This window comes from Impatiens glandulifera, chromosome 9 (assembly GCF_907164915.1).
Source record: "Impatiens glandulifera chromosome 9, dImpGla2.1, whole genome shotgun sequence".
Taxonomy (NCBI): domain Eukaryota; kingdom Viridiplantae; phylum Streptophyta; class Magnoliopsida; order Ericales; family Balsaminaceae; genus Impatiens; species Impatiens glandulifera.
In genome coordinates, this window is record NC_061870.1 from 24486072 (window position 1) to 24511119 (window position 25048).

General features: G+C 31.8%; 3 protein-coding genes across 3 annotated transcripts; 2 read left to right on the forward strand and 1 right to left on the reverse strand.

Annotated features, from left to right (window-relative positions):
* Nucleotides 1-818: 818 nt before the first annotated feature.
* LOC124916062 (formin-like protein 6) lies at nt 819-3491 on the reverse strand. Its single transcript, XM_047456798.1, has 4 exons — nt 2191-3491; nt 1898-2106; nt 1575-1816; nt 819-1512 (listed from the first exon to the last, which is right to left on the reverse strand). Exons 1-4 carry the CDS (start codon nt 3489-3491, stop codon nt 907-909), a joined length of 2358 nt encoding a protein of 785 aa, XP_047312754.1. The 3' UTR covers nt 819-906.
* Nucleotides 3492-17244: 13753 nt separating this feature from the next.
* Nucleotides 17245-19699, forward strand: LOC124915541 (BTB/POZ domain-containing protein NPY3-like). Its single transcript, XM_047456279.1, has 4 exons — nt 17245-17625; nt 17697-17766; nt 17858-18967; nt 19042-19699. Exons 1-4 carry the CDS (start codon nt 17564-17566, stop codon nt 19498-19500), a joined length of 1701 nt encoding a protein of 566 aa, XP_047312235.1. The 5' UTR covers nt 17245-17563; the 3' UTR covers nt 19501-19699.
* A 659-nt stretch (nt 19700-20358) lies between these two features.
* On the forward strand, nt 20359-21521 carry LOC124915542 (peroxidase 51-like). The gene is made up of 3 exons (XM_047456280.1): nt 20359-20772; nt 20842-21007; nt 21103-21521. Exons 1-3 carry the CDS (start codon nt 20359-20361, stop codon nt 21507-21509), a joined length of 987 nt encoding a protein of 328 aa, XP_047312236.1. The 3' UTR covers nt 21510-21521.
* The last annotated feature ends 3527 nt before the right edge of the window (nt 21522-25048 follow it).

A 25048-nucleotide genomic window follows, 5' to 3' on the forward strand; every position in this document is an offset into this window, starting at 1 on the left:
GTGTTATGTTGTTCTTGTGCTGTAAGTTCAAAAAAATGGTATTGTTGTTCCTCATGGTTTCACAATTTAACCAAAGTCGTTTGCTTATCAAGAGCTTGAGAAGTTGATCACCCTCTATAATATTAATCTTATTTGGTTCATTCATTAAAGAAGGTAATTCTTGCCCCATTTACAAAAAGAAATAGTGAGTTTCTCAAAATTCCACCGATGATCCCAGGGTAATTAGCCATTCGATGCCCAATATCATGTTGTATGTAGACATAATAAGCACTCGTGTATCAGCTTTAAATTCTATACTCTCCAATGTCCACAATATATCCTTATAATAAACATGACTGAAAATATTCTCTTATTTAATGTAATCATTAGAAATTTATGTTATTTTAAAAAAAATTATTGTTATTGGATGTTTATTTGTTTGGATATTAATATTTTAAAATTATTGTTATTGAATATTATTTTTGTTTAGTATTTAATATTTTGATAATTTATAACTATAAATATATGAATTATATTATTATTTATATTTTAAATTTAATTTGTTTTTCGATTTTCAGTGGTAAAATCTTGTCCCCGATTCGGGTTGTATGATTTTATATTTAAAATTCTCGTCGAGTTTGTAGATTCAAAATGGGGATGGTAATGATAATTCTCATAACTTTCTGAGGCTAATTTAAAACCATAAAAACTTAACAAATATGAAGAAAGCAAATACAAGATGAAATAGTTTAAAAGTAGCTGTCAAATATGTTTTTAACATTACAGTTTGTATTCTATTTAGATAATGTTATAAAATATATAAATAAAATGGTTGATAATTGTGAATCTAGGCTTACAAAATTGGGTCACCCATCTTCAATTAAGTTCTAAAACATATTTCATACATAAACCATCTTCTATTAAACTTCATAATCTTGGGAAACCCATAACCTTATTATCCTGCAAAACCCTAACTTCCTTATCTAAGATCAATAGAAAATCTTTCACAATCATGAATATCCTCAAAGGATGCCCTTCCGTTCTACCCATATCACCATGGAAATACTCTGTCGCATCTTTCACAACCAACAACGCCTTCCTCTCTTCCGTCTTAATCCTATTAATCTCAATTTCAGCTTCTCTAAGAAACACTTTCATCGAATTGAAGAAACTACCCTCCTGCGTCTTTGCCAATATCCTACTCACATTTTCGATCCCAGTTTCAAGTTTCAACAAGTAACTGCTCAAGACATCGGAATCCATGCCGGCAGCTTGCTTCACATTTGCAAGTTCTTTGCTCAGAACAGATACAAATTGTAGTCCTTCAGATTTGATGATTTCATGTACAACGAAATGAAGCAACGTTGTCTTTCCATCGGTTCCTTTGATGTCAACTAGCTTTAAGAGTGTTTCCAGTTTAAACGCTTTAGCTTCGCCGCGGTTTGTTCCTATATTCATCCTGTTTCCTGTTTGTAAGACGGTTTCGAGTAGTTTCAGGAATAGTCTGCTGTTCTTCAGTTCTTCACTAGCAATCTGTGTGAATAAAAATATCAGATTTTTTTTTTACTGAAATTAAATGTATTTTGATTAATTACCTCTAGGGTTTGGAATGATTTTCTCAGATATTTCACTTCTGTATCAAAATTTGCTCTGTAAAGCATTGCTTCAACCCTTTTGAACGCAAATGGTATGTTGAGTATAGCTTTCAGAAATCTTTCAGCAGAACCTAACTTTGAGACGTCGCCATTATAATCTTTGAGTTTGATTTCTTCTTCTTTTGTCGGAGCCATTTTCACTAAGGTCTCAAGAAGATCCATACTTAATCCTTCTGGGTTGCCTGAAACATAAATGGCTTTTATTCATCAAAGTTGTGATGATCATTTGTTAATATGGTATGGATTACGGTTTACTTACTTACCATCAATAAGTGCTTCAGAGACTTCGTCAAGCGTCACGTTTAAGGCTCTTAAGAGTATGGCAATGTTCTGTGACTTCTTCGGGTCAAGAACTCTGTTTTCTTGCAACAATGGCGGTGGGATTGAACTCGGTAGACTTCCGGTTGTTTGTTTGGGTGCTGTGGTCGTGGATTTACATCCGAAGAGAGTTTCCATCATGTCTTCGTTCAATCTGTTTGAAATTTCAATCTTGTTTTAATTAAAGATGGTATTTGAATACAATGAATAGAGTTTGGGTAGGACATGTGTACTTAACTGGAAGGAGGTTGATTTCAATTGGTCCCATACTGTTGCTCGGTCGGAGGTTGTCGTCATTTTGTCCCAATGCAGAGTCTTTAACTTGGGTTTTCTTTCATCGTCTCCATCAATGATTGTCTCTCTACGAATAGGGCTGCTTGCATTCTTGATTTCCCTCCAGCTGGAAGCTTTCGATTGCGATTCCATGGGAGAAATTGGTGATTCTCTTTTTACAGGTCCCAATTTTTGGGTTTTTGATGACGGAGGTGGCGGCGGCGGTGGGGGTGGACGAGCTTGATTTTTATGTGTTTGATCAGACCGGAGGAGCGCCATGTTTGGAGGCGGCAATGGATGGGAAAAAGCGCTTTGATTATAGGAGTTTCCGGATGGAAGAGGAGGAGGTGGCGGCGGCATTGTTGTCGGAATTTTCTGCTTATTGTCGGGAGATGAATTTGAAATGCGTGATATGGGGGATGTTCTCTTGGAATGCGGGAAATCATTCGTCTTCGAATCTGCTTCAAATCTGATCTTACTAGCCCAGCTGCTACTAAAACTCCGGAGAGAGCCAGAATTATGAGAGATTTCTTCAATGCTTGCCGTCGACGAGCCTTGGGGAGTGTAAAACGGCGTATGCTGGATGTCATCATCATCGTCCGATGATGGCATCGGCGGAGGGGAGTTAATAATAGCTGGAGGTGGCGGTTTCATTAACGGTGGCAATGGTTCAAGGTCGGGGCTTGGCCTGTACCGATCTGACTTCTTTTCTGAATCCAATTTCCTATACGGCGACTTAATTGTGTCATTAATCGACGGCCGGCATAGAAAGGTCGACGGTGAGTGTTGAATTCTTGATTCATCCTGAAATCTCATAGAATCAGCGCCTACAAGTTCGTGTCTCTGGATTGGATGCTTGGTTGTTCTATGTCTATAGAAGTAGAATGCAAGTGCGAAGAGCATACCCAGAATGACAATTCCGACGGACATGAGAACTGCGACTTTCTTGACGTGTTTTGTGGTGGGATGGGTGGCAATTGGATTCGCGACGACGGTTCCATTTCCAGGCGATTTGGATTGATCATCTGGTGTCTGGGTTGTTGTTGTTGTGGGTAGTTGAGGGAAGAAGGGATTGGATGCCGGTGGAGGGAAAGAAGTGGGGGTAAATAGCGGCTGGTGGAGGACTCTTCTTGCGGTTGATTTGTGGGTTTCGATTAACTTATGGGTAGGAGAGGCTGAGGAGGAGATTAATTGTGAGAGTGTTGTTAGAGAGAATAAGAATGATGATATTATGAAAAGGTGGTCGTCGGCAATGGCATGAATCATGATGATGAAGATGATGATGATGATGCCTCAACATGGCGTTTCTTGATTTCCTTGGTCAATGATCCTCCTCTGTTTCTCCTGATTCATCTCTTTCTTATTATATCTTCTGTGTGTGAAGAAGAAGAAGAAGAGTTCGGACTTCAGAGTGGGAGGGAAAGCTTCTGACTTTTGCAATACAAGATCCGGATGCTTTGGGAGGATGATGTGGCAGAAGACAGATGAATGCCCTTTTCTTCTCCACTCCGTTTTTTTTTTTTTTTATGAAATCATTAAATAAAAATGGACGTGGTACTACTAAAGATGGCCGACCCACGTTGTCCAAAACAAATAAGCCATATTGGATGTAATTGAAAATGGAAAGTGATTAAATTTATATGCACGAGGGGTGTATCTCTTTTCTTTTCACTAATTTGAGTTGTATTATATTTTGTTCACTTCAATATCTTGTGTAGTAGAATTGAATTTTTATAATTCAAATAATGTTAGGATTTGAATGTCCCAAATCTGACTTGCTTGAAAGTTGAAACGAATCTGTACAAATAAAAAAAATAACGTTCGTTTCAGCCACCACCTTGCTTCACTTTGAAGAAGAGGATACTAAATTTTTTTGACTCACAATGTTTATATCTTTTTAATTCAATCTTAATCTAGAAAATTCTTAACAATAACATATTTATAATATAAACATTCATGTAATAAAACATAAATAACTATTGGTCAGACCAAAACTAAAAAAACTCTAATTAATTTATGTATAGTTTATTATAATTGTAATCTCCACAACTCAATAATCTCCCACTTGGATACTAATTTTATCTTTCCTCAATCGGTAGCGTTTCTCCATCTGGTGTATTAACAAAGAAGGCCAACTTAAGTTGCGCACAACTTCAATTTCTCATTTGTTACATCTTTCGTCAGTATATGAGATGTATTCTCACTCCCGGGAATCTTCTCAAGAGCTAACACTCTATATTTTAAAGTTGGTCGAATGAAATGATAACGAACTTGTATATTATTCGTCATTCCTGTTAGAATATAATATAGTATATCTGTAAGATATTATCACAATATTATAAATTGTGATAATATTTATTTGTTAATTATAATGTCTATATAATAGACATATCCTATATAACCATTCATAACAATTCAGTACAGTCTTTCTATCTTCATTCTAACATGATATCAGAGTCTTGTTATCGTTCTTGAGTCAATCAAGTGATAGTATTTCACTGCCTCCATTAATGGTTACATTAACCATTGTTAGAGGGCTCTAATAATTTATTATTAATATTATTTTGTGTCGATGGTCTTAAGTAGCTTATCTGAGGTGTTAGATTTCGTTTGAGTGAATTTGTTTTTGTCTAATTGGATTGGGGATTTTGGTTGCTTGGTGGAAATGAGTTTGGTTGTTTTTGTTCTTGAGTGAGGAAGGTTATTTGGACAGATCGAATGTTGATTTGATTGAATTAGATGTTTTAGAAGAATGTTGGTTTCATTATTAGTCTTAGAGGAGATAAAATTGGAAGTGAGTTTTTGAAGCTTGATTTGATTGGTTTTGGTGGTTGTTGTTGAGAATAGGGAGTTGAATTTGGTTTAGGGTTTGTGAAACTTGATTTGATTGGTTTTGGTTGTTGTTGAGAATAGATAGTTGAATTTTGTTTGGTTTTCCATGTGTTTCTGAAGGATGATTTAATGAGTTTAATTTGATTGTTGTGAAATTGTTTGGTGTTTTTGAGGAGGATGATGGTTTAATGAATTTGGTTTGATTGTTAATTTTGGTTGATCTAATAGAAGAAGAGTTGCTTTTTGGGTGGATGGTCAATTGATTGAGCAAAAGAGAGAAGAGAAGGAAGAGAAGAAGATGAAGATTAAGAATAATGAGTAATATTTTGTTGTTCGCGTTTTCGTTTTCTGACTGTCAAACTCTCAATTCTTATTATTGTTAGAATATAATATAATATATCTATAAAATATTATCACAATATTATAAATTGTGATAATATCAATATTATATTATATTATATTAGCTTCCTTATTTGTTAATTATAATGTCTATATAATAGACATAATCTTTGTAACAATAATAACAATTCAATACAATCTTTCTCTCTTTATTTTAACAATTCCATGATAAATTGGATTCTTTGTCAAATTAACGACACACTAACTATCGCATCGTAACACACTTTTCTCGTAGTCTTGACTCAATTCCTGTAAAAAGAATGTTGCAACCACATCATCTATTTAGCAATCTTTGTCACAACAACATACTATGCTTCACAAATAGAAAGAGTAACAATCTTTTGCAATTTTATAATCCAACTAATTATAGTACCTCCTAGAATATAGATATACCTTGTTGTGTTCTTCCTACTATCAACATCATCACAATTCTCTACTATCAACATCATCACAATTCTCAACATCAATCTATCCTTCTAAATCTATGTTAGACTTTCAAAAACACAAATCGGGACTCATATTTCCTCTTAAGTATCGTAATATCCACTTTACTAAACGATATTACCATGTAAGTTTTCTCATTCTTGTTATAAGTAATAATCTTTAGGTAGTCTAAAGTGACTAACTAAGGGGGTAATAACTGGTTTTGCATCATACAAGTTTAATTTGCTAATAACTTTCTTCACATATTATTCTCGTGAAAGTTTGAAAACTTCTTTATCCCTGAATATTATCATCCTAGTGATTTATTTTGTAGCACTCAAATCTTTAATTGCAAACTTTTTAGACAAAAATTTTTTTAACGTTAATCTCATACAAGTTTACTGTAGCAATCAACATGTCATCAACGTAAATGAGTAGAATAATGTACAATTTATCAAATTTCTTGATATAGCAACGATAATCAACTTCACACCTAATAAAGTTGTTACTTTTCAGACAACTTTATTAGATGTTTCACACCTAATAAATTGCAAAATTTCCAGACAATTTTTTTTTAGTTTGTTAATCTCATACAAGCTTGCTCTAGCAATCAACATGTTATCAACGTAAAAGAACATAATAATGTATGTTTTTAACAAATCTATTGATATGGCATCAATAATTAGCTTCACACCTAATAAAAATGTTACTTTTTATGAAGTTATCAAATTTCTTGTACCATTGTCTTGAGCATGTTTCAAACCTTACAGACTCTTTTGAAGCTTACACACAAGTTTTTTTTCCTTTTATCTCAAAGCATTGTGGTTGTCACATTTAAATCTTTTCATCCAAATCACCGTGAAGAAAAACAATTTTGACATCCATTTGCTGAAGATGAATGTCTTTTTTCACAACCAAACTCAAAATAGTTCTGTTTATCATCAATTTGACCATTTGAGAGAATATCTCGTTATAGTCAATACATTTCTTCTGTTTAAATCCTTTCACAACCAACATTGTCTTATATTTCATGGTTTTATCATGTTCTTTAATCCCAAAGATCCATTGTTGTGAAGTGTTTTCTTTTCCTTTGGTAACTCAATGAGTTCCCAAGTCTGATTCGACGTCAAATAGTTCATCTCGTCTTTCATTGTAGACTCTCCCTTAACCGATTCATCAGATTATATTGTTTCTTTATAGCATTCGGGTTCATTAGGGGAAATGAGTTGGAATTGTTCTATTTCTACGAGTTGATAGACTGTACTAAAGGGTTGCCTTTTTAATCCATCTCTGGCCTGACCATTATGCAGACTCTCGTCAGTTAGGACTCACTCATCTCTTCTACCCGGGAAAGCCCGTTCTTTCTTTGCTTTATTTTCGGATTCCTAGGTGCTTTCTTCGCGAGTATGTCTATTGATGGCGATGTGTCCTATCTGCTCAAGGAAAGCTGTCCAACTGAATGTGTAGTGAAAGTCCGAGAAAAGAAGAAAAGGACCTGAAATACCAATGCTCTTATTCTTCTAGAGTGTAGACTAGGTTACAATCTACTTGGATGAGGTTTTTGAACAGAACTTCGACAGGCTCCCCAACCTCGGGATGCTTTACTCTTAAACCCACAAGGTTTTGAGACGTAGCTTAACCTGAGTCTCAGTTAAGAACGACAATGATCTACGTTTCACACGACGCACGATTCCATGGAAAGTTTCATTCGACATCGTGATGGAGGTTCGATCTCTGTAGTCAAGTCTAAGACAAATTATATCTGGCTCGCTCCTATTTATAAAAAAAAGATTGCATCTGTCCCATCGCAAACACTTACAATGTCATTCTATCTTGTTCGGATGGGTGTTTACCCCCAAAGTGTTCCCGGACCCTTATCTGCTCCCACCATAGGAGTCTATGGTTAATGTCAACAATATATATTTCAGAGATGGAGACCATCTCTAGGCTAGTTTTCTATTTCTTGACAATCTTCTCAACTATATAACTGATGTTTGTTGATTTGCCTCTAGGGCCACATTCTCAACGATTTCTTCTTCAACAGTCGGTATATATTCAGCTGAAAAATTCTTAAATCGAGTGTACCAGTCTCTTCCAATTTAGAATCACCATCTGACTTCCCAACACAATTTTTGTAAAGAACTTGTTAATTGAAGATGATATTTTTGCTACGAATGATCTTTCAATTTTGATTATCTTGGCCCAAAAACGATGACCAAATTTGATATCATCATAACTAATGAAAAAATACTTATTAGATTTTAAATCAAGCGTGTTTCAACCACATTCATTAATACGCATATATAATAAACAACCAAACACTTTGAAATAAGAAAGGTTCACACTTTTATTGCTCTAGGCTTCTTCTGGATTTTGAATTAAAATTAACAAAGGGTCTTCTATTTATCAAGTAGAAAGCAGTGTTAATAGTTTTTGCTTAAAAAGTTTTAGACAACCCGACGTACAATCTCATGCTTCTAGAATGCTTGTTCAATGTTCGATTCATACATTCAGTTATTCGATTCTCTTGAGGCGTTCGGGGAACAATCTTCACCATATTTATCTCATTCACATAACAAAACTATTTAAAATCTGAATTGATGTACTTGCATCCGTTGTCGGATCTCAAACACTTAACCTTCTAATTTGTTACATTTTCAACTAAAGTCTTTCACTTCTTAAAAATAAAAAACATCAAATTTATTCTTCATAAAGTAAACTCATATTTTTTTTTATCAAATCATCTATAAACGTCATGTAGTATTGTGATCCACCAATAGAAGAAACGAGTGCATGTCCCAAACATAAGTGTGTACTAACTATAATCTTTCTTTCTTGAGCTTCTTCCTATTTTTTAAGAAATTCACACGTTTTTGTTTTCTAATAATGTAGTTTTCGCATAACTAATGCAACAAACTTCAGTTCGGGAATTTGGCCATTCTTTAAAAGAATTTTCATCTTTTTTTTGCTCATGTGGCCTAACTTGCAATGTCATAATTCATTGTTCTTCAAGTTATCAACAACAATAATAATTGTGTCTTTACATATTAAAGTCGTGTATAATGCTCCAGTTTTGTGATCTTGAGCAACAACTATTGCTCATTTAGTCACATTTCACGCATTGTTTCTATAATTGAAACTGTGACCTTCATCATCAAGTTGTGTAACAAAAATCAAATTGTGCATTAGACCTAGAATATGTCTCACCTTATTAATCTTACAAATGAAACCATTTGTCATCTTCAATTTAATATCCCCATGTCCACAATATTTAGTGGCTCACCATCTACAAAATAAACTTTCTTGTATTTTCCATTCACATAATTTTTAATTAATTCTTTGTGAGCATTGGTGTGGAAAGACGCTCTCGAGTTCAAATCACATTAATCTATCAGCCTATCAACTGACAAAAGTAACGAATTAGTGACAATGTCTGTAATTGCGTTGACTACATTATTTTAATTATCAATGTTCTTTTTTGATGCTTTAATGTTCCTTTTCAAGTGACCCTTCTTACCACAATTCTAGTAATCAAATATTTACCCACAGTTGGACTGGCTCATTTTATTTCTCTACATAGACCTACTCTTATCTCAGTTGGAATTTCTATCATTATCTCTGCCCCTATTTTTAACATTAAGGGCATAACTTTTAAACGTTTCACTAGAATCAATTTTACAAACCTCTTCAGCAAGAATACGATCTTTAACTTAATAAATTTCAATATATAATTCTAAATAGAGTTACTAATTATTTCCCTCATAGATTCTCAACTATTTGGTAGAGTTGCTAACAAAATTAGGGCACTAACTTCGTCCCAAAATCAATCTCAACATATAGCAATTGATTCACACTTGAATTAATTCGTTCAAATGAGTAGTGACAGAAGTGTCATCAACCATTTTTAAATTTAAGAGATTTTCATTAAATATACCTTATTGTTAGAAGATGATTTCTCATACATATCAGAGAAAACTTTCATTAGACCCACTATGGTCTTCTCTTTTGCTATGTTATAAGAACACAATAAGACACAATTTTATAGTGGTTCACTTAAAAGAGATACGTTCACTTCAGTCGGCACATGATTTCACTTTGAAGAAAAAGAATGATATAGAGTTTTTTTGCCTCACATACTGTTTATCTCTTTATAATTATGTCTTAATCTATAGAACCCTTAATAATAACATATCATGTAATAAAACTTAAATAACTTTTGGTCAAGCCCAAGCTCAAACACAAACTTAATAAATTCTAATTAACTTATATAGTATTTATTATAAGTGCAGGTTTCATAACTCAATCAATAATACTCTTAGTTTTTCATAACTGCTCATATCCGCCAAATGTCTTGGTGATGTTTTCTTGACTCTTTGTACATTCTCTTCTTAGCAGAAAATGAAGTTGTTTCTCTTTTGTTCAATAAAGAGTTTTTGAAATTAATTTTTCATTTGGAGGCCCTTTATAAGTATTCTCTTTTGATTTGTACGAGTTTCTTATTATTATTTTGATCATAGATGTAGATTGTCAGTTAACCCATGATAAAACTTTTTTTGAAGTTGCTTACCCACAAATAATGACAAATTTCATCGTCATTCATAAATTTTGGTAATGATTCTTTCGATATCATATGATTGGTTTGTTCAGCTTGCTTTACTTTTTCATTCATCGTTATGCAACTCAAACGAATTCGTATTTTGAGTCACCCTCAAGAAATTTTCATATTGTTGAATCTTTTTATTAGAATTTTTTTTCAAATTTATCATAATATTTATATTCTCATTTAATTGTTTTAATATTTTAGATGTTATTTTATATTATTTATAAATTAATATTCAACATGTAACTCCTTATTTTGAATAAGAATTAAAAATGGAAAAAGTTATTAAATTTATTAATTATATATATAATTGATTAGAAAACATTTTAAATAAATTTATATTTTTTCAAACCCAACCAATTGTTTTGAAACAAAGCACTTAGTTCGATATTGGGCCTAAGTAACTCCATTTTTAAGGACATTCCCGTAGCCTGACCTATTTATTAAGCCTAGCTCAACGGCCTAAAGAGTCAAGAGCTTGTTTAATGTTGTTATTTAAAGTTTTTTTTCATTATTTTTTAAAAGAAATTTTATTTGATGAAAATGTATGTAATTTGAATTTTTAATTGATTAATTACTATAATTTGTTTTTGAATTTAAAAGTTAAATATAAAAATAAAATAAAAGTTTTTTAATATTTTAATTAATAAAATAAGTGATTTAATGATTATAATAATGTGATAAAGATTTTTTTTTAAAATACTAAAAAAGAAATTTATAGTCTGTAGTAACTACTGTTCATATATATATATATATATATATTAAAAAATTGAGCCCAAAAGCTGGCTGAGAATGCTACAGCTTTAATAGCCCATTGTTATCATTTTGACTGCCCATAAGGAATCAATGGCGCCAATATGTTAGTTTTATTTTATTTTGATATAGTGAAAATTATTTTATTTATTTTTGCCTGAATATTTTGATTTTTAGCTCCAAGTTTCAAATCCTTCATTTGAAACTCACACTTATGATATTTTTAAAGAAATGGGTTTTTTTTATCCTAATGAAAGATAATATGACTGTATACAAAAATCTAATTAATAAAATTATGATATTTTTAAAGAAATGGGCTTTTTTATCCTAATGAAAGATAATATGACTGTATACAAAAATCTAATTAATAAAAACTTGGATCTTAGATCTATATCTTTCTAGGTGTTCAAATTCTTTAAAGTTTCGATATGCTCTATGTGGAAGAGATCATACAATTCCAAACTTGATCAATTTTTCTCACTGGTTAGGAAATTATTAACATTTTTTTTATTATTTTATTTAAAAAGATGGAATCCAAGATCAAATAATAGTGCGTTCAATCCTAACTAAGGTCCAATAAATAAATTATTATGAGTAAAGAATCTGTGACAAAGATAGTGTATATAGAATTAAAGGGGGACATCTATCTGACAATGATCAATTCATGAATGGATAACACCAAACAGATCCTAATATCTTATCTTTCTTTGTCTCAGACATGCATAAATATGTTATTGCTAGGTGAGTTGAACCTCCATATTATTTTATTCTTTTTTTTTTTTTTTTTTTTTGCTGCTGCACAAATGGTTCTTTGCTATGATTTTATTATATATTTACTTTGTTCCATTGTTTTATTTATTCAAAATTGAAATTTATATAAGAAGAAACATATTTATAAATGGATTTTTCTTTACACTTTCTTTTTCATAGTAACTATATATATTCCTTGTTACTGATTCCACATTAATTATAGAGTTGTTTTACCTTTTAAACAAAAATGAACTTATTTAGAATCTAAAAAAAAAACTAAGAACAACATGAGCCTTTAATAGCCAATGATGTCTAAACTCCCCAAATATGTCCAATGTGGTAGACATCGACCTCTTAAAGTTTTGATCGATTATTGTTCCATAAACCCTTCAATTCCTCTTATTTTGACGATCTATCAACATAGAAGGCATATAAAAGATTCATATTAAGGTTGAAACCGCGTATAACCTTCCTCGCATTGTTTAGAGGTGCATTGTCGTAAGGTTACAAGTATTTGAAGTCTTTTTTTAAACATGACTAAAATTCAAGGAGTGATGCTTGAGTTTCTCGATAGTTGTTGAGATGTTTGGATCAATACGACATATATGACAGGTCTGAATCGTTGGGTTACTATTCCTTGTTACTGATTCCACATTAATTATAGAGTTGTTTTACCTTTTAAACAAAAATGAACTTATTTAGAATCTAAAAAAAAAACTAAGAACAACATGAGCCTTTAATAGCCAATGATGTCTAAACTCCCCAAATATGTCCAATGTGGTAGACATCGACCTCTTAAAGTTTTGATCGATTATTGTTCCATAAACCCTTCAATTCCTCTTATTTTGACGATCTATCAACATAGAAGACATATAAAAGATTCATATTAAGGTTGAAACCGCGTATAACCTTCCTCGCATTGTTTAGAGGTGCATTGTCGTAAGGTTACAAGTATTTGAAGTCTTTTTTTAAACATGACTAAAATTCAAGGAGTGATGCTTGAGTTTCTCGATAGTTGTTGAGATGTTTGGATCAATACGACATATATGACAGGTCTGAATCGTTGGGTTACTATTCCTTGTTACTGATTCCACATTAATTATAGAGTTGTTTTACCTTTTAAACAAAAATGAACTTATTTAGAATCTAAAAAAAAAAACTAAGAACAACATGAGCCTTTAATAGCCAATGATGTCTAAACTCCCCAAATATGTCCAATGTGGTAGACATCGACCTCTTAAAGTTTTGATCGATTATTGTTCCATAAACCCTTCAATTCCTCTTATTTTGACGATCTATCAACATAGAAGACATATAAAAGATTCATATTAAGGTTGAAACCGCGTATAACCTTCCTCGCATTGTTTAGAGGTGCATTGTCGTAAGGTTACAAGTATTTGAAGTCTTTTTTTAAACATGACTAAAATTCAAGGAGTGATGCTTGAGTTTCTCGATAGTTGTTGAGATGTTTGGATCAATACGACATATATGACAGGTCTGAATCGTTGGGTTACTATTCCTTGTTACTGATTCCACATTAATTATAGAGTTGTTTTACCTTTTAAACAAAAATGAACTTATTTAGAATCTAAAAAAAAAACTAAGAACAACATGAGCCTTTAATAGCCAATGATGTCTAAACTCCCCAAATATGTCCAATGTGGTAGACATCGACCTCTTAAAGTTTTGATCGATTATTGTTCCATAAACCCTTCAATTCCTCTTATTTTGACGATCTATCAACATAGAAGACATATAAAAGATTCATATTAAGGTTGAAACCGCGTATAACCTTCCTCGCATTGTTTAGAGGTGCATTGTCGTAAGGTTACAAGTATTTGAAGTCTTTTTTTAAACATGACTAAAATTCAAGGAGTGATGCTTGAGTTTCTCGATAGTTGTTGAGATGTTTGGATCAATACGACATATATGACAGGTCTGAATCGTTGGGTTACTATTCCTATTATATTTTGATAACTATTTTGCTATATAAGAATTGACGTATCTCCATATTTTTAAGACACGCTTTTTTTATGTCCATGTACTATCTTTGTTTTCTTTGTTTTATTTTTTATTTTTTTAATCTCATACTTTATTTCGTTGCGTTAATTTTTTTATATATATATTGAAAGAACTCTTCAAAAAAATTGAAAGGTTGTTAAGTTTTTGTTATCTATCGAGAAATATTTAATTATATAATATACTGAATATTAGAAAATTAGTACGATTAACACAATTATACTTTTTTTTTATTAAGAATTAAAATTCCAAACCAAAACTATACTAATAAAGAAGTACTATTAAATCACCTACACTTCTAAGACATTTTATTTTTTATTTGCAAAAGATAAATGATATAAAATGGTCCTCAAATTGGAATAAACTTGCTTAAAGTTTTGGCTTTTTGCATCCAAAATTGAATCTTTATATAAACAATCCAACTCGGTAAGGTACTGATGGAAGCAAGTCCCAATGCCATTTTGAATTAAACAATTGTCACACATTATTTGAAAAGTATTTAATTAATAACAACCTACCGGCTTAATTTTAGATCTTAAAATTGGTTGATTTAAAACTTTATTATATTAATTTAGTGAATATAATAATAAAGTTAGGTGATAAGATGGATGCCATTATTATCAAAGTACGAGAAGTCCATGCATGATCATTAAAAGTTGTTTTTGCCCTCAACTTTCTTATTTTCTTTACGGTCCATATTAATATATTGAATAATTATAGTGTATTTAATTGAATTATAATTTAAAAAATACAAAGTGTTCACACCAAAAATATGAAATAAAACAGCAATAAAAACACAACTTATAAACTCAAACTCATTTTGGAACTTTTAGAGTTTTTACTATATTTTTTCATGTTTTTAATTTTTACTTAATGGTAGACAAGTTCTTATTTATCATTTTATTGTAAATAAAAATAATTATCCCTAACTTTAAAAAATATAAAAAAAAATTAATTCATCGATAAACCTGATATCTTAAAATGAAAATAATAAAATATTAGAACAAGCTGATTACAACATATTTCATCTTCATACATGTCAAATTAAATTACTTATATTGAATTATACCTTTAGTACATCTAATTTAATTAAAATTTAACTCTTTATCATCCATCAATGAGTTAGATAGTTGTGTATCAAGTCATTATCACCAATCTTAATATTCACTCACAATATTTCCAAAATTTTGTGTACATATTATAAACTTAATTTTGTGATACTTGTTGAAATCTAATCTGTACATATAATAATAGAAAATAATCACTAATCTAATAACAATTTCTCACATAAAAGTAGACATTGATTTTGGAGTCAAAATAAATTATGATGCAATGTGGTTTTATTAAAAGGTATAACTTTTCGTTACACTTTAGTCGAGATGATCTCAATTTTGTGGATAATGTTGAAGAATTAAACTCCCAATCAAACAATACAAACCAATGTTATGGGAACAATAAAAAAACACTCGTAACTAGATCGGCCAAAAAACAACAATTTAAAAAAAAAAAATTGACCGCTAGAAAAAAAATTCCAACAAAACCAAAGAGTAAAATAAAATTAACTATCGTCCAAAGAGCTTCCATACTCCCTAACATATTCAAGACACAAATTTATTGATCATAAGCGCCATGCTTAACCTAAAAGAGTTTGTTCGTCTTATGTCCAACTCCAATAGTTAAGAATGTACATAATTCTTATTTAACCAAATGTTCAAACATTTGATTGAGCGGCGTTAGCCAAAAAAACAACAATTAAAAAAAAACGATCACAATGAAATTTTTTCCCAACAAAGCCAAAGAATAAAATAAGATCAACTATCATCCAAAGAGCTTATACACTCCCTAACATATTCAAGACATTAAATTTATCGACCATAATCATCTTGCCTAACCTAAAAGAGTTTGTCCGTCTTATGTCCAACTCTAATAGTTGAGAATGTACATAATTCTTATTTAACCAAATGTTCAAACATTGATTGATTGAACAATACTAACATCATTCTTTGTATTTTCAAAGGGAAATGAACCACAAATTAATAATTTCTCACTCATATAAAAATATGTATAATATGCAACTTATTCTTTTTAAATTTATTAATTATTTTATTCATTTTTTTTTATCAATCACATCACTTAATTTATTAACTAAAAATTTTAACTTTATCATTATATATTAATATATTTTAATTCTTTTACCAAAAATTATCAACCTCCTCAATATTTTTTTTAAATAAATCAAAAAAACTCTTAGTCAATTATTAACTATTTATAATATTTTGGGAACTAATTTGAAAGGAATAAAACATTGACTAAAATAATCCACACTACATCATCAATAATGAAATATTTGAAAAATATAGTAAATTTGAACAAGAACATATGCTACATCATTTCTTCTCTTAATACCTCCACAATTTCCCTCCCCATAAAGTATTTACAGATATATATAGAGTGAATTTTGTTGAAGAACCAAAACCAAAATAACTTAAATTATTACCATTTTTTTCTCTCTTTTATCTTATTAAAGCCTAACAATATAACTTTTTTCTCTTAAGGTAATTTGAAATTTTTTATCTCTAAGATTATTTTATTATTACCATAATTATCAAGTATTCTAATCTACTTTCTCTTAAATGACTAAAGAAATATTTGATCATTTAAATTAAATTTACAGAAAAATAATTTATTTTGAAAAAAAGAAACTCATTACCGTCCTGTTCAATTTGATTCAATTTATTTGATGGGACTAAAATTAATAATAATAATAATAATAATAATAATAAATATTTATCTCTCTCCATGCACAAGAGGAACCACGTAAGAAGGCTTTGGCCAGTTTGGGTGGAGTCTCGCTGGCTGTCAGTTAAAAGAGAAGCCCACACCCATCTTTATTGGGACTGATGAACAGTATAAAGAATCATCTTTTTTTATTTTTAAAAAAAAAAGCTCTTCACTTTTTACACATGAAGCAATCTCGACTGTATATCATTTACTTTTGCAGCAAGCACCAGATCGATCGCTACCCTAATCCAATCCCATATATATGATTGCATCTGTAATTTCTCATTTTTGGGGATAATCAAAAAGTGAAAATTTTTCTTGTATTGGGGAAAAGTTGCTACTGATTCTAAACCACTCAACATTCTGATCGATTCTAGCAAATTTGAATGGTTTTTCGATTGTTGAACAAGGTTAGAGTTTGCTTCTTTTTCATTTTGTGTTCATTCATAAGTCATATCCATGTGGGGTTTGAAATCTGAGTTCATTTTGTGGTCCTAATCAGACTCATGATCCGCCTCTGTTTTGAGGGGTCACATAGTGGGTAGATCTTGTTATCTTCATTCTCGGCATTTTTGTGTTTTGGTCTTCTTTCTGAATAATTTCGTTTTAGATTCTTTCCCACCCCAATATCTTCCAAAAGCAGTTGATGGGTCTTGTCTACAAATTTAGATTTATCATCTTCATGCTTTCTCTCTTTTCCAGGTTCATATCTAATTTACCAGTCTTTTGGGATTTCAGATCTAGTAATAAAATTTGAGATTTTCTGAAAACCAGAAGCAAAATGAAGTTTATGAAACTGGGATCAAAACCTGATTCATTCCAGAATGAAGGAGACAACACAAGGTCAGTGATTGAGTGAACTGAATTTGTTCTTCTTGGTGTGGTGGGTCTAATGGGTTCTTTCGTTTTTACAGGTATGTAGCTACTGAATTGGCATCTGACATTGTTGTAATTGTTGGCGATGTCAAATTTTACCTTCACAAGGTATTATATTCATAACCCACATGACTTATTCTTCTTCTTCATACATGAATCAATCGAATTTAGTTTCTGATTTTGGACATTATATACACAGTTTCCACTCTTGTCAAAGAGCGCCAAGTTGCAGAAACTAGTATCGAAAACGACCGACGATAACCATAATGAAATCTCCATTCACGATATTCCCGGAGGACCAACAGCTTTCGAGATTTGCGCTAAGTTCTGTTACGGTATGACCGTAACACTAAACGCGTACAACGTGATCGCAGCCCGTTGCGCCTCCGAGTATCTCGAGATGTACGAAACCATCGACAAAGGAAACCTCGTTTACAAAATCGATGTTTTCCTCACCACGAGTGTCTTCAAGAGTTGGAAGGACTCAATCATTGTTCTTCAAACGACAAAGTCTCTCCTTCCATGGTCTGAAGAGCTGAAACTTGTCACTCACTGCGTAGAATCAATCGCTTCGAAAGCCACAATCGATTGTTTGAAAGTCGAGTGGTCGTATACGTATAACCGAAAAAAACTTACGTCTGAAAATTGGAACGGTGTTAGGAAGAATCCAATTGTTCCTAAAGATTGGTGGGTGGAGGATCTTTGCGAGCTTCCTGTCGATTTGTTTAAAAGAGTCATAACTTCAGTTAGAGCGAAGGGGAAGTTGTCTTCAGACGTTATCGGAGAGGCTCTGGTTGCGTTTGCGGTGAGAAGGGTACCAAGTTTTGGTAAAGGAGACGTGGGAAAGAATAAGTACGTTGTTGAAACGCTGGTTTCGTTATTGCCTAATGAAAATGGTAGCGTTCCTTGCGGTTTTCTACTTAGATTATTGCAATCGGCGATTCCTTTAGAATGCGGAGAGAATGTGATAAAGGAGCTGACGGGGAGAATTAGTCGACAGCTAGAGGAGGCGACGGTTTCTGAATTGTTAATCCCTGCGCCGGCTGGCGAGGTAACGATTCACCATGTTGGTGTAGTGCAGAGCCTTCTTGAAGAGTTTGTTAAGAAAGATAACAGCGATGAACTCGATTACTCTGTTTCGGAATCTTCCAAATCGAAAGTGGCTAAGGTTATTGACGGTTATCTTGCTGAAATCAGTCGGGATACAAATCTAACTCTCGATAGATTTATGGACATTGCACAATTGGTTTCCGGGTTTCCAAGAGAATCTCACGATGCGTTGTATCGTGCCATCGACATGTTTCTTAAGGTAAATTTAACTACCTAGTAATTTTAATTTAATAACTCCCATTTTTTACTTGAATGATTTAAACCCGAGTGCAGGAACATCCAACAATCAACAAGAGTGATAGAAGGCGAATTTGTCGGGTGATGGATTGCAAGAAGCTCTCTGCAGAGGCATGTGTTCATGCAGTGCAAAACGAACGTCTACCAATGAGGGTGGTGGTTCAAGTTCTGTTTTTTGAACAGATCAAATCGACATCATCTTCATCATTATCTGGCGGTTGTATCACACCTGATTTACCATCCAAGTCCTATGGTAGCTCGAGATCTGCAACGACTAACACTGACGAGGACTGGGATGCTATCCACAATGCAGAGGCTTTGAAGGTTGAGCGAAATGAGACAGCTAAAATGACAGCAAACAAAATGTCTAAGAAGATTTTATCTAAGTTTTGGTCTGGAAAAGATAGAGACAGTGAGAATAGCAGCTCGGAGACATCAGAGAGCCCGTGTTCTAGCAACACCGAAGCGGAGGAGACAAAGTCCACGACAAGATGACTGTAATGAGGGATCTTGTTGGTTTTTTTCCAATTTGGGATTTGTAGAAGAAGATTGGGAAATCATGTGTTTTTGGTTTATTGTTTTAACATCTTTGCTTTGTTTTATTCTATTCCCCCTTTTGTATTAATAAGTGGTCTAGTATCTTTCCACTGATGTTTGGGTAGAAATATTTTTACTAACTTTCCTTTTATCTTCCCTCACATGGTCAAACATCTAAACCTAAGTACTTATAAAATAAAAAAAAAAACAAAAAAAAAACAGATATAATCTCTATCCCAAACAATCAAACCCAATGCTAAACTGAAAGAAAAGAAAATTAATAATAAATATTAAACCCCAAAGAAGTATGGCTAACTATTAATGCTCATCGTGCATGCAATCCACAATTATTCTCTATCTAGGACATTTTGTCATTATAAAATTTTGATTTATGATATTTTATTCTAATCCATTTAATTTTTTAATCCAATCTAATTTTTTGATTTTGATATAACTTAATATTCAATGTGAAGACGCCTCTCCTGCTGCTTAGATAATGGCAAATTGGCAACATCCAAGCATTACTTATATTATAATATTATTTGAATTGAATGTTTTAAATTTTTTACTAGGGTTTAAACAATTAATTAATAAAAAATTGTACTCTTCTTTAATTTAAAAATAATTTATTAAAAAAATTATAAAGAAGAAGAAATGATCAAATATTGAAATCACATTGCACAACTGTTGCTTACTTGCCTCCCGGAGATCTCTTCTCCCACCTACCAATCCTTCCTATATAAATTCTCTCCATCAGCTTCACAACATCAAACCATCATCAACATTAATATCTGTTTTCTCTCATTCTAGAATAGAATGGGTCGATTCTATAATAATATTCCTTTGACATTGTTGTCACTGTCTTGTCTCTGTCTTTTGGCTTCGGCCCAACTGAAACAGAACTACTACGCCGGCACGTGCCCTAACGTCGAATCCATCGTCAGGAAGGCCGTCCAGCTGAAGTTTCAGCAAACCTTTGTTACAGCTCCGGCCACTCTCAGGCTGTTCTTCCACGACTGTTTTGTTCAGGGCTGCGATGCTTCCGTTATGATTCAATCGACCGCAGGCAACAAGGCGGAGAAGGATAACCCAGATAACATTTCTTTAGCCGGAGATGGGTTCGACACCGTTGTCAAGGCCAAGGCTGCAGTTGACGCCGTCTCCGGTTGCCGGAATAAAGTATCCTGCGCCGACATTCTAACCATGGCTACCAGGGATGTCATCGCTTTGGTAATTATTAATCACTTCTCTTTGTTCTTGCCTGTTCCTCCTAATGAATTAATGAATGAATGAATGCAGACAGGAGGGCCATCGTACAAGGTGGAGCTGGGGAGATTGGACGGCCTGAAATCGACGGCGGCAAGCGTCACCGGAAAACTTCCTCATCCGGACTTCAACCTCAACCAACTCAACTCCCTTTTCGCTGCCAACGGCCTTAATCAAAACGACATGATAGCTCTCTCAGGTAAGTTTAAACTAATCTATTCATTATATATAATCTTTTATTTCATTTCATTTCATTTCATTTGATTATTATAAATTATTATTGTATATATATAGCTGCCCACACAATTGGGTTCTCCCACTGCAGCAAATTCTCAAACAGGATCTACAACTTCACAAAGTCGAACCCGATTGACCCGACCCTGAACAAGCAATACGCATCCCAGTTGATTCAAATGTGTCCGAAGAAAGTGGACCCAACAGTAGCAATAAACATGGATCCAACCTCGCCCCGAAAATTCGACAATGCATACTACAAGAACCTTCAGGGAGGAAAGGGATTATTCACATCCGACCAAGTGCTATTCACCGACTCCAGGTCTAAGTCGGTGGTCAACGATTGGGCAACCAACTCCCAGTCATTCAACTCTGCTTTTATAACCGCTATGACCAAACTCGGTCGCGTCGGAGTCAAGACTGGAGTAAACGGTAATATTCGTAAGCTATGCGACGCATTCAACTGATCCAAATTTAATATTGGTCTTATTACTCTTACCTCTATCGACAAAAAAAAAAAAGATCGATCGAGCCATGAGGGAAAAAAACAAGTAAAATCATGACAAAATCATGACAGGAGATTTGAGAATTCTTTTCCTTTAAATTTCTTTTTAACGAATTTATTTAAACTTTAATTCATGTATCTCCAAAGTCCAATGAATGGATATGGATGAGATGTGATTATCACATGTTTTTTTTTCTTCTGATATTATTTGTAACCAATAACACTATTATATTTTTTATTTATCGATTTTTGTTGTTTTGACAATTGAGATCTTTTGAGTGAATCGCATATTCTTATTGTAGTTAATTATGGGTTAATTTCACATTTTGTTTGCGGTAATTTTTGTTAGTTAATGAATTACCAACCAAAGTTCATCCTTTAAAGGAAGAGCAAGAAAGGACATAAATATAATCCAAACGAACCCGGTCTAATGAGGGGAAACCATACATGCAACAACTCAACATCCACAGAACAAGAAAAAGTTAACAAGGTCACGTGTGTGGACCAATTCTAATGGAGTACTATGTTGTTATTACGCAGAACCGGCCCCTAGGGTTAGGCGAATTAGGCGTACTTCCATGGACCATCCTACGAACTACCCAACCGCTTTTAAGAAAATGGTTAAAAAAAATACATACAAGTTTGATGCTGGAGTAGAGTGATCTTGACATTCTAAATATTTTTTTTTTATATATTTAAAAGTTTTAAGATGTATTTCAATAGTATGCTCTTATTTAGAATATAATAAAAGAGAGATAAATTGCAACGATTTAATTTAAAATTATTTGGTTTTAAAATGGTCGATTTTTTGATTTTTTTGAGTTGTGCGACACTTGAATTTTAATAAAAGAATCACGGTTTTTTTTGTGTATAAATGTATATCTAGATTTTTTTTAGTTCGTTGTTTTATGAAACTTGAGAAAAAAAAATTTCGCACTAAGTTGAGATGTGCTCAAATATGGGTCTTTAACTTTACAAAATTTTTACTTATTTAAAAACTGAATTCAATTATTTTTTTTTAAATTCTAAACATTTATTTAAGTTTGACAAAATATTGCGATATTGTCAATACATGCAATTCATGTCGAGAATGGTAAGAAAGTGTACTTGAAAAATACTACTTAAAAAAATAAATTTAAAAATAAATCAAAACGAGTCTTTTTAAAAAAATTTTGTTCTAAAAATATTTTAAAATCATTTTTATATTTTTTTGGGATTTTTAAAAAATAGTTTGAATACTTTGAAATATTAAAAACATGAAAATAATAAAATGTTACAGCAAACAAGCTCTAGGGGTCATTTGGACCGGACACGGGTGAACTGTCAGTTTTAAAGCGTGGTTTGGACCCGGGTCAATGTGGTCTGGGCCAAGGTCAACCCGGAGCGAGGAGACCAGGCGTGGCACATGCTACACTCGGGCGCGAGGCAGAGTTTTGGCCGAGATCTCTTTTGTCTTCGGCCTTCAGACTTGCATATTGTTTTTTGATTTTTTGTTTGATGCTTCTAATCCTGAAACTAATCACAAACCGATTCGATGATAATCTCGTCCTTAATTGCCGAAGATAATGGAGGTTTGGGAAGCCTCGTTTTTTCGTACATAATATGTTTACAATAATCCAAGGCCATCATTCAACTTGCACGGAAAATTTAATTTTTCGTTTAAGAGTTTTAATTCAAAGGAAAAAAGCTCACTTAGACGTATGTACTTGTACAACTAGCTCACTTAGACGTATGTACTAATAAAATGTTGTTTAAACATATGGACTATCAAAAATTGGCTCATTTAGCCTCTTTTAATAACCATGGTTAACTTTTATTTTTAAATTTATATATTTATTAATTAAATATTAATATATTTTCTCTCTCCTTCTTTTTCATTAATTAAACTAGGTAAATTATTTTATTCTTAAATTTTTTATTATTTTAATATTAATTTTTCTTTTATATTTCATCTTCTTTTTTTTATTAGTTTTTATTTTTCATATTTCTTAAATTCTCAATTTTTTTAAAAAAATTAACAATTTATTTATAAATTTTATGTTTTATTGTAATATTTTTTTGAAGGTTTTTTTTTATTTAATTTAATATAATAAAAATGAAAAAGAGTTTTTTCTTATTTAGTTTAATATAAATAAAAATGAAATTAATAATTTTTTATTTAATTTTTATTCACGACATATATTAGTAGTAAATGAATTGTTTTGTCTAATATTTGATTATTACTCTTTTGGTGTTTGATGAATGGGTTTTTATTATTATCCAATTTTTAATTATTAATTTATTTATTTTTGTGTTGGAGGATTTTTATTGTTGAAAGAATTTTCATTGTTATATTCAATTATTGGGATCATACAATTTTAAAATAATTAATAATTAATGTGAATATAAAAAAAAAGAATTATAGAGTTAAAATAATTAATGATGAATGCTCATATATATAAAATTTAATTAAAATAATCAATCATAAATATTCATATAGAAATAATAAAAAATTATAAAAAAGATAAAAATAGAGGATTCATTTATTAATAATAAATGAAATAATAAATGAAAAGGAGAGAGAGAGAAAATATATTAATATTTAATTAATAAATATCTAAATTTAAAAATAAAAATTAACCATGGTTATTAAAAGAGGCTAAATGAGCCAATTTTTGATAGTATGTACGTTTAAATGATCTTTTATTAGTACATACGTTTAAGTGAGTTAGTTGTACGAGTACATACGTCTAAGTGAGCTTTTTTCCTAATTCAAATTCCAAACCTATAGAAAGTTTGCTTGGACTTAATAGAATCGAACCCAACCCATTAAAATTAACTGATCACTCGTGATTAGTTTAAAATACTCTCAACATCATTTTACAAATCATTTTACAAATGACTTTAGGTATTTTCGATTTAAGATTTAAGTTAATTGATTCAAATTAATTTTGATAGAAAGTTTACAAACAATCTTAGTATCAAATTCAAATCAAGAAATAGAACACATTAACTTTAATGTGTAAAATTCAAAATTTTGTTAATAACATGAATTATAAAATGAATGGTAGCTTCCATTGAATTAAAAATCACTCATAATCACTTATTAAAACTTTTGGCTCACCCAGAATTGAGCTTAGAAGCTCCTTACAAAATTTTCTTAAACACCGAAAAGTTCTAAGAAAATTTTAATTGTATTTTTGTAGGAAAAGACTTGAGGTTGAGTTTGTTATATTCGTTTTCATCGGGTCCTATTCATAGCTCCCCTAAGCAGGGCCGACTCTGGGATAAGCCCGGCAAGCCCCCGAGCTAAGGCAACCCATTCCCCAAAGCAGCCCATTAAATAAAATAAAGAAGAGATTTTTAATATTTTATAATCATAAAATGATTTAGTCTTTTTTTTATATTTTTTTTAGCTGTCAAAATTCACGTTGCCTGGCTCTACGTCTAAGCTAAGAAAGTGACTAGATCAGTCTAAGTTAGGACAAAGTCATTATTGACCTTCACTTGCTCAAACCAAAT

Excerpts from the sequence above, each read along its gene's own strand:
- LOC124916062 (XM_047456798.1), bottom strand. The coding sequence starts at position 3,491 with ATGATTCATGCCATTGCCGACGACCACCTTTTCATAATATCATCATTC. Across the intron at positions 1,817-1,897 it reads CTCTGAAGCACTTATTGATG|GCAACCCAGAAGGATTAAGT; the intron begins GTAAGTAAGTAA and ends TTTATGTTTCAG. Across the intron at positions 1,513-1,574 it reads AATCATTCCAAACCCTAGAG|ATTGCTAGTGAAGAACTGAA; the intron begins GTAATTAATCAA and ends TTATTCACACAG.
- LOC124915541 (XM_047456279.1), top strand. The coding sequence starts at position 17,564 with ATGAAGTTTATGAAACTGGGATCAAAACCTGATTCATTCCAGAATGAA. Across the intron at positions 17,626-17,696 it reads AATGAAGGAGACAACACAAG|GTATGTAGCTACTGAATTGG; the intron begins GTCAGTGATTGA and ends TCGTTTTTACAG. Across the intron at positions 18,968-19,041 it reads CCATCGACATGTTTCTTAAG|GAACATCCAACAATCAACAA; the intron begins GTAAATTTAACT and ends ACCCGAGTGCAG.
- LOC124915542 (XM_047456280.1), top strand. The coding sequence starts at position 20,359 with ATGGGTCGATTCTATAATAATATTCCTTTGACATTGTTGTCACTGTCT. Across the intron at positions 20,773-20,841 it reads CCAGGGATGTCATCGCTTTG|ACAGGAGGGCCATCGTACAA; the intron begins GTAATTATTAAT and ends GAATGAATGCAG. Across the intron at positions 21,008-21,102 it reads CGACATGATAGCTCTCTCAG|CTGCCCACACAATTGGGTTC; the intron begins GTAAGTTTAAAC and ends GTATATATATAG.